Source organism: Nanorana parkeri, unplaced genomic scaffold, assembly GCF_000935625.1.
Source record: "Nanorana parkeri isolate BGI_ZX_2015 unplaced genomic scaffold, ASM93562v1 scaffold462, whole genome shotgun sequence".
Taxonomy (NCBI): Eukaryota; Metazoa; Chordata; class Amphibia; order Anura; family Dicroglossidae; genus Nanorana; species Nanorana parkeri.
The window spans coordinates 501,820-515,899 of NW_017306730.1; the positions used below are offsets into that span (position 1 = coordinate 501,820).

Here is a 14,080-nt window from a genome sequence, read left to right on the forward strand (position 1 = left end):
ACATAAATATTTATACCTGGAGGTCAGTTTTAAGAAAATTGGTGATACTAGATAGTGGAGCAAGCAAAAAGCATTGATACCGTCTTTGTTTCTTTGCTTCCAAAGATGGCAACTAAGTTTGATAGATTGCTTAATGGACCAATAGAGGGGTGAGGAAGAAAGGAATGGTGGGGGGAGGGGTAGGCATTGTACCACCAAGCAGCCTTAAAACTGGCTTTAACACCTTAACCCTTGAACGTAATCATACCCCAACTATTTCTAACATTAGACGAATCCCAAAAAACCTACTGTAGTTGGTGCAAAAGCTATATAGTCTGCAAAACATTAGCTTAAGGATATGTTGGCACTGCAAAAAACTGATCCATTACAAATATAAAAAACATAATAGTCCAAAACATATACATACCAGTTGTGATTTTTTTTAAGTTTGGCTATAGCAATAATCTTTAAAGAAGTTTCACCATGCATTTTCTGGGATGCTAGTGCCCCCTAGGTGTCAAAGTCCAGCAATTTGTGTCATCTTTATAGGTAGTGCAGTTTATGAGATGGTATGAGTATGTCTTTGAGTATGGTTGACAGCATTCCTCACCCCACACACACACCATCATGACTCTTGGACTACACATCTAGCAAGGAGACATATTATATATTTAATGAGAAGTGATTGACAGTGCTTGCATTAGTAGGAGGTGCTTCAATAAGACAAGTGCCATGACTAGGAGTTAATGGGCATGAGGCATGTCAGCTAGAGGGCAGTTCTTCTGTTCCACCCTCTCTTTTCAAGCAGCAACAGGCTTACACACTGATCCAGTTTTATTGGTTGGTAGGATGCAGGCAGCTGGGGTGCACAGTGTCTTGCCTTTCTATGGTGCAGGGGCCTGGCCACACAGCAACATTGATCGATATGGTGTAGAGGGCCAGGCCCACTGATGAATTCATTTTGTCTATTTTTATAAAAAATTAAAATTAAAGCTGCCTCCTTTCTCCCAACAAGTCCCCAGCCCAGCGCTACTGTCTATCCAGTAGACTTTGTGAAGCTAGGAAACAAAAGAATGACAGAGGAAGTGAAACAGTATGTACATGGGACTGTAATCCTGGGTGTGGGCTCAGAGGGATCTATGGCGGGATCTAACATTACTGGTTTACATGATCTACAACTAAAAATAAAATTAGCCCCACTTTAAGAGGAACTTTACCCATATCTTCAAAATAACAACAAAGGTACCTTTAGATATATGTAGTAGTGACAATCTACAAACAGATACTTCTAGATAATTGCCGACGTTTTATTCTTTGCATAACTTTTTTTTTTTCTTCCCCAATCTTCTGACTGTGGCCATTTTAACCTCTTGCCGTCCGCCCGTAGTAAAAAAAACGGACGGACGGCACTGATAAGGGCAGGTTACTAGATTTCCCTTTACTACCTTGAACTCTGGCACATGTGGCTAGGACATGCACAGGGAAATGCCTTTCCCTGAGATCTCATGAGATTATAGATGAGATTTCTCAGCAATGCCCTGCTGATGTAACCCTCCCAGGATTCAATGCTTGGGCAAAATTACATCATTTGTGCCAATGTGGACCAGGAAGTGTGAAAAAAAGAAATTGTAAGTAAAATAAAAATATTTTTGTTTAACTAATGAATGTAAGATGATTGCATATCAGCATACAGAGCTGTGTGCTGATTTTTAGCCAAAGGGGGCAAAGGTCCACTTTAATATGTTGCTTAGTTGTTTTCAAAACAAGGTCTTTATGCTCCTTGTGCTGGACTGTTAATAGGACTAAATATAGAATCCAGCATACAGAAAGACCTCTTTGGAAAACAAAGATCATAATGATGACACTGTAATATGAAGCTTAGTGCTTTGTAAATGTGTATGACAAAGATATACACTGTACTAGGTTTAAATTCTATGCTCAGATGTATGTTCTTGTTTAAATCTGCACTTTTTAAACTAGCCTAATCTGTCAACATTAATTTCTGATTGTCTGTTATCAGTGGCATAACTGGTATTGGGCAGTCAAGGCACCTGCTCTGGATCTTCAGTGGTTTGCCCTTAGTCCTGCCTGTGATCTCGCTCTGTCATTATCACAAGATCACAGGCAAAAGGCACAGAAGGCACAGATCCAGTCTGATTGACTCTGCCACAGTTTGTGTTTTCATCTGAGAGCTCTCCCCTTCCTCCTTTGCCATGGATCCTGTTTTTTTCTCCTCTGCCAAGAGCCAGCAATCATAAAAGTGAGTAATACTGCTCACGAAATGTTTTATTAAAAAATGTTTCCACTTAACTCTATTGCTATCACACAGGGGGCAACATTCGGACCGCCACTGCAGCAAGAAGCACTACACTGACAACCAATGTAAGGGGTCACTACAATGGCCACCAATATAAGAGGACACTACACTGACCACCAATATAAGAGGACACTACACTGACCACCAATGTACCAGGGGGCACTGCATTGACCACCAATGTAACAAGGGGCTCTACATTGACCATCAATGTAACAAGGGGCACTATTCGGACCGCCAATGCAGCAAGGTGCACTACACTGACCAGCATTGTAAGGGGCCACTACAATGACCACCAATGTAATTGGGTACAGATACTAACTGCCAGTGTAAGGGCAGCACAGACAGTGTTCACCAATGTATGGGGGCACACAATGACCACCGACTCCAGGTATTGATTCATTAATTGCCAAAGCCAGGTATTTTTTCCTCCCACTAACCACCAATGCTGGTATTTTTTCCTCCCCTGACCACCAATACCAAGTATTTTTCCTCCCACTTACCACCACCACTAAACATTTTTTTTCTCCCTCTAACCACTAATGTAAGTCATTTTTCTCTCCCGATGATCACTAATGTCAGTCATTTTTCCCTGACATTGGCCACAGACACTTGCCATTCTTTTCTTCTGCTAACCAGCAATATAAGGGGCCCTATGACATATATTGCTAAGCACTACACACTGTACATTGTGCAGTACATATGAAAGTGCTTACTGCTGTACATTTCATACTCCTGCTAAGTAGTTTCCAACTATTTTCCAACAAAGTGTTAGCTCTTTGTCCATGTTCTGTTTTTTTGTTGTTTTTTAACCCCTTCATGACTGAGCTTGTTTTTGGTTTCTGTTCGTAAATGACTGACACACTTTTGACATTTTTGCTGTGTGATTCTTCCACGTCAGTAATATACTTTCTTACAAAGTGCACCCACACATATTATATATTGTTTTTTAGAGGACAGATAGGGCTATATATTTATATCACATATGTGTGTCTAACGCCTCACTTAGGACAAATACAAATTAAAAAAAGAGGAAAAAACGTAAAAAAAAACTTTTTTTCCCAGTTTTGATTTGTAGTATTTTTTTTTAACAAAACCAGCACAGCTAAAAAAAAATGCAATACATACATTCATTTATTTGTCCCTTATTTTTAATTTTTTTACACTTTTCACTATTTTTTTTTATTTATTTACACTTTTCACTTTTTTTATACTGACAAATTTTATTTATTTAATTATATCAGGCAGTCATTGTGAATTAATCTCACTATTACTGCTTGATAAATTAATACATTTTTTTTATTATCAGGCTGCTTCAAACTTCAGAACAGCCGATAATAAGTTAGTGACACTGATCCTGCAGCAGTTCAGGATTCAGCTGTCAGTGAATGTTTCAGAAAACTTAAACATTCTACTTTCAAGAATAGATACATTATGTGTCTAATACATAACATTTTGTATCTATTCTTGAAAGTCAAAAGATAAAAAAAAAAAAAGCCAGTATAGCTTGAGAGAGATATCTCTCGATCTATACGAGCTGTCAGAATGCCGGCAAAAGCCGACATGTGTGTCCGCTTTGCTGTGACTCTCAGACACCCGATATTAAGGTATCGGGTGTCTGAAAAAGGTTAACCCTTTCAGTAATGGATCTCTAGATAGTTAGACATCCATTACTGAAAGGTAACCGCTGATTCTCAGCGGTTAGCAGCCTTCTAGTGCAGCAAATAACTCGTCACGTACAGTGTACGTGACGAGTCATTTGGTCCCTTTGTGGCTGGACGTACAGTGTACGTCTCCCGTCACGAAGGGGTTAAGACAATTCTTTAGGTTTACGTGTGTCTGTGAAGCTCTCACTTGTGGTACAGTAGTTAAGGAGTATTTTATGGTTACATAGACTGCGACATACAGTATGTGTGCAGTGTGTACTGCGATTAGGCTTAGACTATATATACTGCAACCGTGTTCCTTTAGGCCACACCCAATATCCAGTGCAATTTAACAACACACATTCGCCCCCTTTCCAGGTTCCAAGTGCCAAGGTTTGGGCATGTCTGTGAGATTCTTGCTTGTGGCACAGTAATTAAAGCATATTTTTTTTGGGCAATGAAGGACTATGTTATACGTGTGTCATCTATACAGGCAATAGGGTCTGGTTATATTTAACCATACCACTTTACGTCCCTCTCACAATTAGGCCACATCCACCACTACGTTCTTGAGGGTGCCCCAGGTCTTTCACAGTCCTAGTTATGATCTGATGATTATGAAGTATTTATGGTTATATCCTTGCATGAAAACGCAAAACAACACCGGGCGCCTTTCCTGGTGCAATAAACATTTTATAAATAAAATGAGGTATACAAAAATGTATACTTACAAAGGAAGCAAGGGTTAGAAACGTCAATGGACTAATGATCCTTAGTGACTATTCTGCTGTGGAAATGAGTTGGAGCGATTGAAGGGCAATCCAAGAGCTCTGCTTTTCACGCCCCCTTCATCAGAGCTTAAGGTGCGCGGTGTTGTTTTGTGTTTTCATGCAGTGCTCGGGATCCCCCCTGTGAAGGATTTCAAGAAGCACTTTTGGCAATAGGAGTGTCTGTTTTGGCGCTGATCGATGTATATTTGGAATGTATATATCCTTGCCTACGAATATCCTAAATTTGCTGGATATCACTGACAAAAAACACTTGACAAAGGGTCTAACCGTTCCCAACCAAAAAAAAACAAAAAAAAACAATGCTTGCCTATACATACACTAACTACTAAGAGTCAGAATTTGAATGAGCTAGCTTCTAACTGTCCATTACAAAATACAAGAAAGTTGTAATATGCATCAACCTGAGAATTAAGGAGACACTAAACTCAGGAGTTAAATCTTAAAAATGCATTCAAGTACCTTAACTATCAACAAAAATGTATCTTATTTGTGTATCATAGTATACCAGAAAGTCCCCCTGCACTCCTTGCAGCGTCGCAGGCCAAATCACGATGGTGGTGCTCGTAGTGATAACCATGGATGGCGCTGTGCACATCAAACAGGAGAAAGTGAAGATCACCAGCACTCAGAGGATAAACGTTCAAATAACAATGTCCGTTTATTTGTATAAATCATCACATCACAATAGCCAATGTTTCGGGGCCACACAGGGTCCCTTCATCAGGGCAATACAGTGACCTACTCACTTTATTGCCCTAATGAAGGTACCCTGTGTGGCCCTGAAACATTGGCTATTGTGACGATTTATCTGAATAAATGGACATTGTTATTTGATCGTTTATCCTCTGAGCGCTGGTGATCTTCACTTTCTATTATTTGTGTATCACTCAGCTGTAGATCCTCAAATCATCTCTGAATTGGTGCTGACACTGTCCTTCCTTCTGCAGGGTGGCTACTTTTGTTCCCCATGGTCCCTGTGTACGTTGTAAAGTAGCCACTACCCCAAGCTCAATGCCGTGATGGAATACAACCTAACTGTTAGTTTATTAATTTGTATTGAGATTGTATTCCATCATGGGAGTGAGCTTGGAGCTTTACAACACACACAGGGACCATGGGGAACAATATTAACCACCCTCCAGAAGTAAGGACAGTGTCAGCACCAATTCAGAGATGATTTGAGGATCTACAGCCAAGAGATACACACATAAGGTTTAACTCCTGAGTTTAGTGTCACTTTAAACTTTGATCTAGCAATACAAAATGTCAGATTTCATACTGAACGCCACCTCTAGGTAACAGCAGGTAATGCCATTGTGCACTTGCTTCTCGCTCATGATGTCCTGCTGAGCAGAATTGAAGCTGCAAGTGTCTTGTTCCCCGGCTACTGTATGTGCCTCTTTACTTGCGCCACTCTCTGCTGTGTAAGAAATTTTATATGGCAGGAGGCCAAGGGCGTTAAAACCTTCTAGACGAATTTCTGTCATAATATTGCAGCTTCAACTATCTAAATACACCACTTTCAGTCTCCATTAGTTTCCTGAATAAAAGGTTTTGTTTAGCTGTGCTAAGTCACCTCTATTAAAGTGTGTTTATGATAACGCTATTGGAGTATAAGTTGTTCGAGCATTAGCAGACAGCTGATTCAGTAGAGATAGCCTGAATAAATTTACCAAGGTGCACATCCAGCTAATCTGTTTGAAGAATATTGTACGGCATTAGTACCAGCACTTCATGTTATCTGCGCTGACTGATAAGGCACATCTTTATTAAATTCAGTTATTGAAAGGATTCCAGTCAGGGAGTAGGAATATTTTATAATCTGGGAAAAAAAATTAAGCATCTCTTTGTTAGACAGAGTTTGGTTTAATGGCTGAGTGTCTAGAGAAGGCTTCTAAACACCTGCAGTACTGTACAATAAAAGCTTTGTGATATTAAGTGGAAATAGCTTTTTCTCCACTCTTACAAGCCTACTTTTTAGCAATAGTCTATGTTTTCAAACACTAGTGTTAGAGCTCCACTTGCTGTCTGTCTGGTGGAAGTGCTCACTGATGTTCTATAAAGGGAATTAAATCATGAAATTGATGATATAAAAAAGGCTTACAATTAGTATTAGAGGAGTTTTGTTCCTGTGCTTCAAATGAATAATGCAGAAATGGCCAAATAGCATTAGTTACTACATGTACAATAAAACATACCTATCTGACCAATGATATGACGTGGTGGAGATATTTGGCTATATCCTGTAGAAATGACCTCTAATTCTGAGCTTGATCAGATGCTAGCTAGATGCCTGCTTCTCACAGCTAAATTGAACATTATGGGGGCTATTCACAAAAGGGTGAAGAGTTTGGAGAAGGCAGGAGAAGTGAACAATCTAGGCCAAAATAGCTGATTTGGAAAAATTCTCCAATTCAGCTCATTTTCCATTTCAGCAATAACCCCCTATATTATTATCTATAAGGAGACAATGTTTAAAGTAGTATTACACTCTCAAACTTTTTTCCAATAATGACACCAGATCAAACAAATATACATTGCTCAGCAAACATTGCTTTACATTATTGCCCAAACACTTACAATCATCATGTTTCTGAACAGCTGCTTCCAAATCTCTCAGCTCAGCTTCCCTGAACTTCCTCTCCAGGACAACATCCCAAGGGACAGAGTAGACTTCAGTAACTGTTCATCTACTAGCTTAGAGAAGGGAGGAAGGAGGAGAGGGGGTCGGGAAGGGGGGGTAACTTGATTTACTGTGTCTGTGCGTTTGTGGAGACACATACAGCTTACAAGCACACACAAGGGTGACTGGATAGCACTCTGCTGAGAGAAAGAAGTTACTCTAAACAGGAAGTCAGGACCAGTACTCAGGTGACCAGCTGATTCTGCAGGAAACTAAAACTTTTAAATATCAAGAAGCAGCATCCATTGTAAGTGATTTCATCAGCATTTCAAATAGCTTAAAATTTGTTTGAATTTAATATTGCTTTAATACTGCAATGGTTTCTGAGCAATGCCTTTTGCCTCATTTTTTAGTAAACTATTGGTTTGTATTTTTCTTTAATTGTTGCTGTGATAGATAGATAGATAGATAGATAGATAGATAGATAGATAGATAGATAGATAGATAGATAGATGGAATAAGCAATGCACACAAATACAAATTATTGACACAGATTGACATAATATAAAGAAGAACCTGTTTACAAGACTTTGAACATTATGCGCACCAGAGGTATATGTAAATGTATGTGTGTGATGGGTATGTATAATATGAGTGTAATATGCATTTGTGCATTATTTATTATATTTAACATTTTCACCGCAGATAATTTTTACAAACATTGAAATCATAGAAAACATTGCCATGCAAACAAATTCTTCCATAAGAGATGACAACCTAATAAAACAAAATCTGAATCCCACAAATTTAATGAAGCATGGCAAAGTACTTATATTACATATATCCCGCACATAGATATGAATTGGAACTTATGCTTTTATTTTTGGAATAAACTAATTTCTAAATGCACAGTTTATAAAATAAATAATCGTATATATTGCTGTATTATGTATGGCACTAAGTGATCCTGCTCACTGTGCTTTAACTTTAACCACTTGAAGGCCATAGTGTTTCACCCCCTTCCTGGCCAGGCCATTTTTCAGTATTCAGCGCTGCGGTACTTTGACTGATGTTTATTCCGTCATGCAACGCTTTACTGAAACGATTTTCATACCATTTTTTGGGGACAGATAGAGCTTTCTTTTGGTGGCTTTTATTCACCAATGGGGTTTTTATTTTTTACTATATAACAAAAAAAGTACCCTAAATTTTGAAAAAAAACATGTTTCCCTATAAGAAATATTAATGTTATTCCCCTCAACAGTGGATTTTAATAGCCTGAATTTAAAGCTTTAATCATGGCTGTCCAGACTGTATTTCGTGTAGATTTGGAAATACAGGGCACTGCACTTACTAAACAGCTACACGTAACCACAATTAATTTCATCTTCTTCAAACTGTGACTGTTGTGTTTTAGTAGCCACTAAAGTACCATCTGATAGACATCTAATTGGTATTACGTACATATCTCCGCAGAATCTCCTTGCGCTCTTTTTGATCCTCTAAGCAGCTGACAGAGAGGTCAGAGACACTGATGGCGGATGAGGCTGTCAGAGTCACCAGCAGAACCAGGCAACCTTCCCCTTCTTCCAAATTCATCTTGAGTTTGTGAGTTTGTTCTTTGCTCAAGGCCGACAGGTCAACCTGGCACCTAGAAGCAAAAATGTTGAATCAGCAAGTGTCTCTCTTCACCAAATAAAATAAGATGGGCCCAGCGTAGCCCATATAAAGCCAACAGGGCGACATCAGATGCGGGATCTGCATATTTGCGATCTCGCTCCCCCGAGTCAGAAAGTTGCATTTAAATACTAATACGGCATAAGCCCAGCAGTTACACAGCTCAGTCAACCATGTAGAAGAAAATAAATTGAAAAAACCTATTCATTTCAGAGAATGAAGATCATATGGTGAGGTGTTTGCTCAATTCTGTTACACGTAATGAAGGGGATGGTTCATTTTGTAACAAACTCTGTACTGTGTGCTCTAAAATATCTGCAGTTAATGTATTTCAAGTAAACAGATCAGCTTATTCAGTGAGGCTGTGCAAAGAAAAATGTTTAGGTGCAAAGTATCATTACTATTCACAACCAATCACATTTCAGCTTAATGAAAAAGGAATTATGATTGGTTGTAAACATAAATAAATAAAATAATTTGGGGCGTTGATGACTATTAGACACGTTTCCCAATATAATTCAAAATATTTAGCAGGGAAATGCAGAAACGCTAACAGCTTATATCTCTCCAAACAATATTAACCACATACCTAAAACGAATCTTGCTGCTCAAGACAGAGCAATGCAAAGCTTTCTCAAGGCGAATTATTTACCCTTTAATGTGAATTGCAGGACAATCCCTCTCCCAGAACCTTAATGCATCGCAAACCTTTTTTTCATAAAAATGCCAGTTGAATTTAAAGAGAAAAATAATGTGGTGACCATGAGGCCAAAAGATTGGGATAAATAGGGAAGACATGAATAAATATATATTTAAAGCCTGGCAATTGAAAATTCAATATAAGCAGACATATATAATTGGGTTAAAAATTTTACATGATCACACGAACACATGTTAATTGGTTCTACGGTATTCTAAACACATCATACATTTTAACAAGGTATTTTGAATGGCAATAAAGAAGTAAAAATATCAGATATGGTTTATTTATGTTTGTTGGTAATTTAACATTTATTTATCAAAGTGTATATGCCGTGGGTCTCATTTTGGTGGATGGATATGCATTAAAAGAGATTTAATTTAAAGGGAATATATAGTCAATCCAGTGTTTATTTTATGATATGTTTTAGATAAATACTGTATGTAAAAGAGATTAGATGTGTGCTATTGGTTTAAATGCCTTAGGCTCAATCCACAGAGATTTATACAAGTCTAAACCTGACTGCACACGTTGCAATCTCCTTTAGATCAAAACCAACAAACAATGCTGTAGTTCAGGAGCTGCCTGAATAGATACAGTTTAAGTGGATAGTTTAGGTATGTCCTCATATTTCTGGTAAATCTAAAGTTAGGTGTACAGCTAGATTGTAACATGTATGGTGAGCTTAAAGCCAGAGCCGTCCCTATAATAAAGCGGCCGGCATCTATATGGGTCACGTGGGGAGGGGTGGCAGGTAGAATGGTATGGCAGCTCTGCTGCACTATGTTTGCAGTGTGCCCACTTTCCAGCCAGAGCGTCCCAGGTTGCTAAGAGCCAGTGTCCCACTCAGCTCCTGGCAACCATTGATGCCACTGTTTGTCAGGAGCTGGGAGGGACACCGACCAGAGCCAGAAGCCCCAACCCCCCTTCCCCTTAGCATGCACCACCAGCACCAGGCAACCAGTAACGCTACTGGTTGTCAGGAGCTGGGAGGGACGCCGACCAGAGCCAGAAGAAGTCCCAACCCCCTTCCTCTTAGCATGCACCACCAGAACCCCCCCCACCCACAGCGGCAGCCCAGGCAGAAAAAAAAAGCTAGGTACACCCCTGCTTAAGGCACTCTATTTTAGCCATGTGAATGTAATTTTAAAATCTAATTGGAATGAGGAAAAAAAATAACTATCACTTTTTTTTTTGTTTAAACAGGTATCCTTATACTAGTGTGTTATCTTTGTGAACAACTTGTATCACTGCTACATAGTGGTTGTGCGTTACCGCACCTTGCTGCAATGCAAGGAGGATAGACAATGAAAGTTCATGGGGGGCTCTTTAAAAAAAAGGGGGGAACAAAAGGGAGTTTTTGCCCAAATTGATCCTTCAAGTTTCAGTTTTATGATTCTGTTTAGAAGGTTGGGCATGCTATAAATATTAATTGGTGTCTGGTTTTAAATTATTACATTATGAATAAGAATGAAGACAATATAATTTTTATCTGGAAATACATTGATGCTGTGATAATTAGTTGGAATTTCTGACGTAACTCTGCTTCTGTTTATCAGTAGCTACCTTCTAGTTTGTCTCTGCTGTGTTTATTTAGTTTATCATACTCTGGAACAAGGTACAATAATTACACTTTATATTCCTTTACGTGTCCTATGTGTGTCTCTATTCTCTTTATTTTTTATGTGATATCTCCATATTATTCCCATTTTCCTTACTGTATTTTTTCATAAATAACCCAAACACACCCCCACCCATAGGTGTCTTCCAGTCTACTGAAAATAATCCACTACCCATGTTAAGCAGTTGCAATGAAATACAAAGCTCCCTCTAGTGGCTATTGTACAAGTCTCTATATTTCATACAAAACAAAAATATGGAAGAACAAACATATAAAAATGTGAAATGCACATAAAAAAATGACTACGACACCAAGGACACTCACTTTTGCTGTGTGAAAAACAAAAGCCAGAATAATATAAAAAAATAGATGTGACAGAATGAAAAAGAAAAACAGTCAGAATAAATAGCATGTTTACAAGAGCAAGGAGCACAAAACGAATGGCATTAGTCACATATAAGCCACTTAAACATAATGCTGTATTTTTTTTCTCTGTTTCCCCTTTTGTTAAAATACAAATGTGCTCCATGGAGACTCCAGCCTATACTATGAAGACGTGGAAGTTGTGTGATTCTGTATTATGCTGCAAGTAGAAATAGAAAGGCTAAGTGGGTCAAATAGTCCTCATCATCTAAGATTTGATATGAAAGAATTTCTTCTATTGAATCCAAAGGACAGTGGGATAAAGCCTGATTACAGGTATGTCAGCTTCCATTCAGCTGTATCTTTAGTGATGTATTGTTTTCCTTATTTACTAGCAAGGCCCAAAGACACACTTGGAGGATGGTGCATTTAGGTAGAAGGTCAAGGAATTTGAAAAAAAAAAAAATAATAACGTGCAGCATAAGGCTGTACAGGAATGACAAAAAACCTGAAATAATGGCACACAAATATTCAGATGGGTTGGAGCATTGCAAATAAAGAATCACTAGACATAAAATACAAATTTGTGGATGCAGTTATTAATAATATTACATACATTGCTACAAGTTGTTTTATATCTATTTCTTTCTGTATTTTAACAATACTTAGATCCTTCATGAGCCTGGGCTTGCAACTTTGCTACTGACATTTTCTAGGAAGGCTGGGAATATTTATGTGTTATTGCCCATTCATACCAATGTGTTGTAGTAACACACCAATGCATTTAGGGTGCAATATTGCATATTAAGTGTGATGTTTCATTAAGCAACCCCTCTAATCATTTTTACATTCTCCCACACTATTAAACTGCGGTGTCAACAAACACCTCTCAACTTTTAGAGATGAATACAGGCACATCTTTAACACAAGGAATGTAGGCATTAGACATACAGCTGCCAGTCCCCCCATTAGGTGTATCATAAAGAATTAATACAACAAAACAATAGTTGGTAAACCCACTTTTACAATTTTTTGGTGACACCAAGCCTTATGAAGGACTCCTCCTGCCACAGGGCAAGGCGAGAATGTTCAGATGGTGCCGTCTAGAATCTAAACACATTCTTACATATCTTAATTGTACTTCATTTTATTGGTTATTAGGGATGAGTTTAGGTGTGGACAAGGTTCAAGCTCCACAGAACCTGGAAGGAAGCTGCTTTAGCTAACACACAATAAGCTACAGCAAGGAAATTCCCCACTCATATCTGCAAAGGGGTGGGATTGCTTTATTTAATGTCATTGATCTAATATGGCCTTGTTGCCATATATGGTCAATCATGTCAGCACATGCATCCCACCCCCTTGTTTATGTGCAGCTGCAAGGCAGGGAATGCCCCAATTAGCAGCTGACTATGTGGTTGGGTGGCCCCACGTCCCTTCCAAGTTCAGAGAAGCTCAGATTTGTACTGGATTCATTCCAAACCTAGTAAATAGTAAATTATGCATTTCTTTACGGAGGTCTATACATCAAAAGAGGGACAACTGTGCAGGAAACAGGAACAAATTGGTTCCAAAAATGGGACAGTTCCTTTTCAAATGATGTGAATATGCAGGTGCACATGAGAGTTCAGAAGCACACAGTCTGTTTTCATGTTATGACCAGGAATTTACTGAAGCTGGCCACAAAAAAAAAAAAAATCAGATTTTGTTTTTTATTTGATCCTTTCAAATTGTCATTAAGATCTTCACACTGCATATATGTTGGTAATTTTGGTTGATCTGACAGATTAGATCTGCAACAAGATCTGACAGTGTGCAGCCAACATCACAGCTTCGGCCATAATGAAGGAATTGGGAGACAAGCACCTCAGTCTCCAGCTGATGATTACTGTCATTGGACAGTCATCACCAGACAAGGGAGTGTTCTATGAATACATTTAGTCTTAGATATCTGCCTGCTTAGCTTGCATGGTGTAAAAAACCCCCAGAAAAACGACCATTATCCTATGCCCAAGACTTTGTAAACATAAAAACAGCAAAACAGGGTTTTGGACTCTGGTCACAAAGTACCCCAACCTATGATGCAGAAGACCTAGATTGTATTGTATAGCTTTTTTAATCATTTTAGGAAACATAAGAACTAATTAATATTTAGCTTGGTAAAGCACTGTGTATCATAAACAATCCCCTTTTTTAATAAAATACAGGTTTCACATCTTTTCATACTTTGCTGAATCCTGCTGATCCACTCCAGCATCCTCTCTGCAGGCATTTCCTGTCTACTTGTACATGCTCTGGGAACTGATACACATAATTTCTCAGCATACAACTAACAATGCTCCAGGACAGTGTACCCTACCCAGCTG

General features: G+C 38.6%; 1 protein-coding gene across 2 annotated transcripts in view; it reads right to left on the reverse strand.

Moving 5' to 3' along the window:
- MCTP1 (multiple C2 and transmembrane domain containing 1) overlaps positions 1-14,080 on the reverse strand; it is a 339,981-nt gene that overhangs the window by 260,778 nt on the left and 65,123 nt on the right. For both annotated transcript variants that reach the window (XM_018560532.1, XM_018560531.1), the window contains exon 8: positions 8,818-9,004. In XM_018560532.1, coding sequence (XP_018416034.1) covers positions 8,818-9,004 — 187 coding nt within the window. The remainder of the gene's footprint in view (positions 1-8,817; positions 9,005-14,080) is intronic.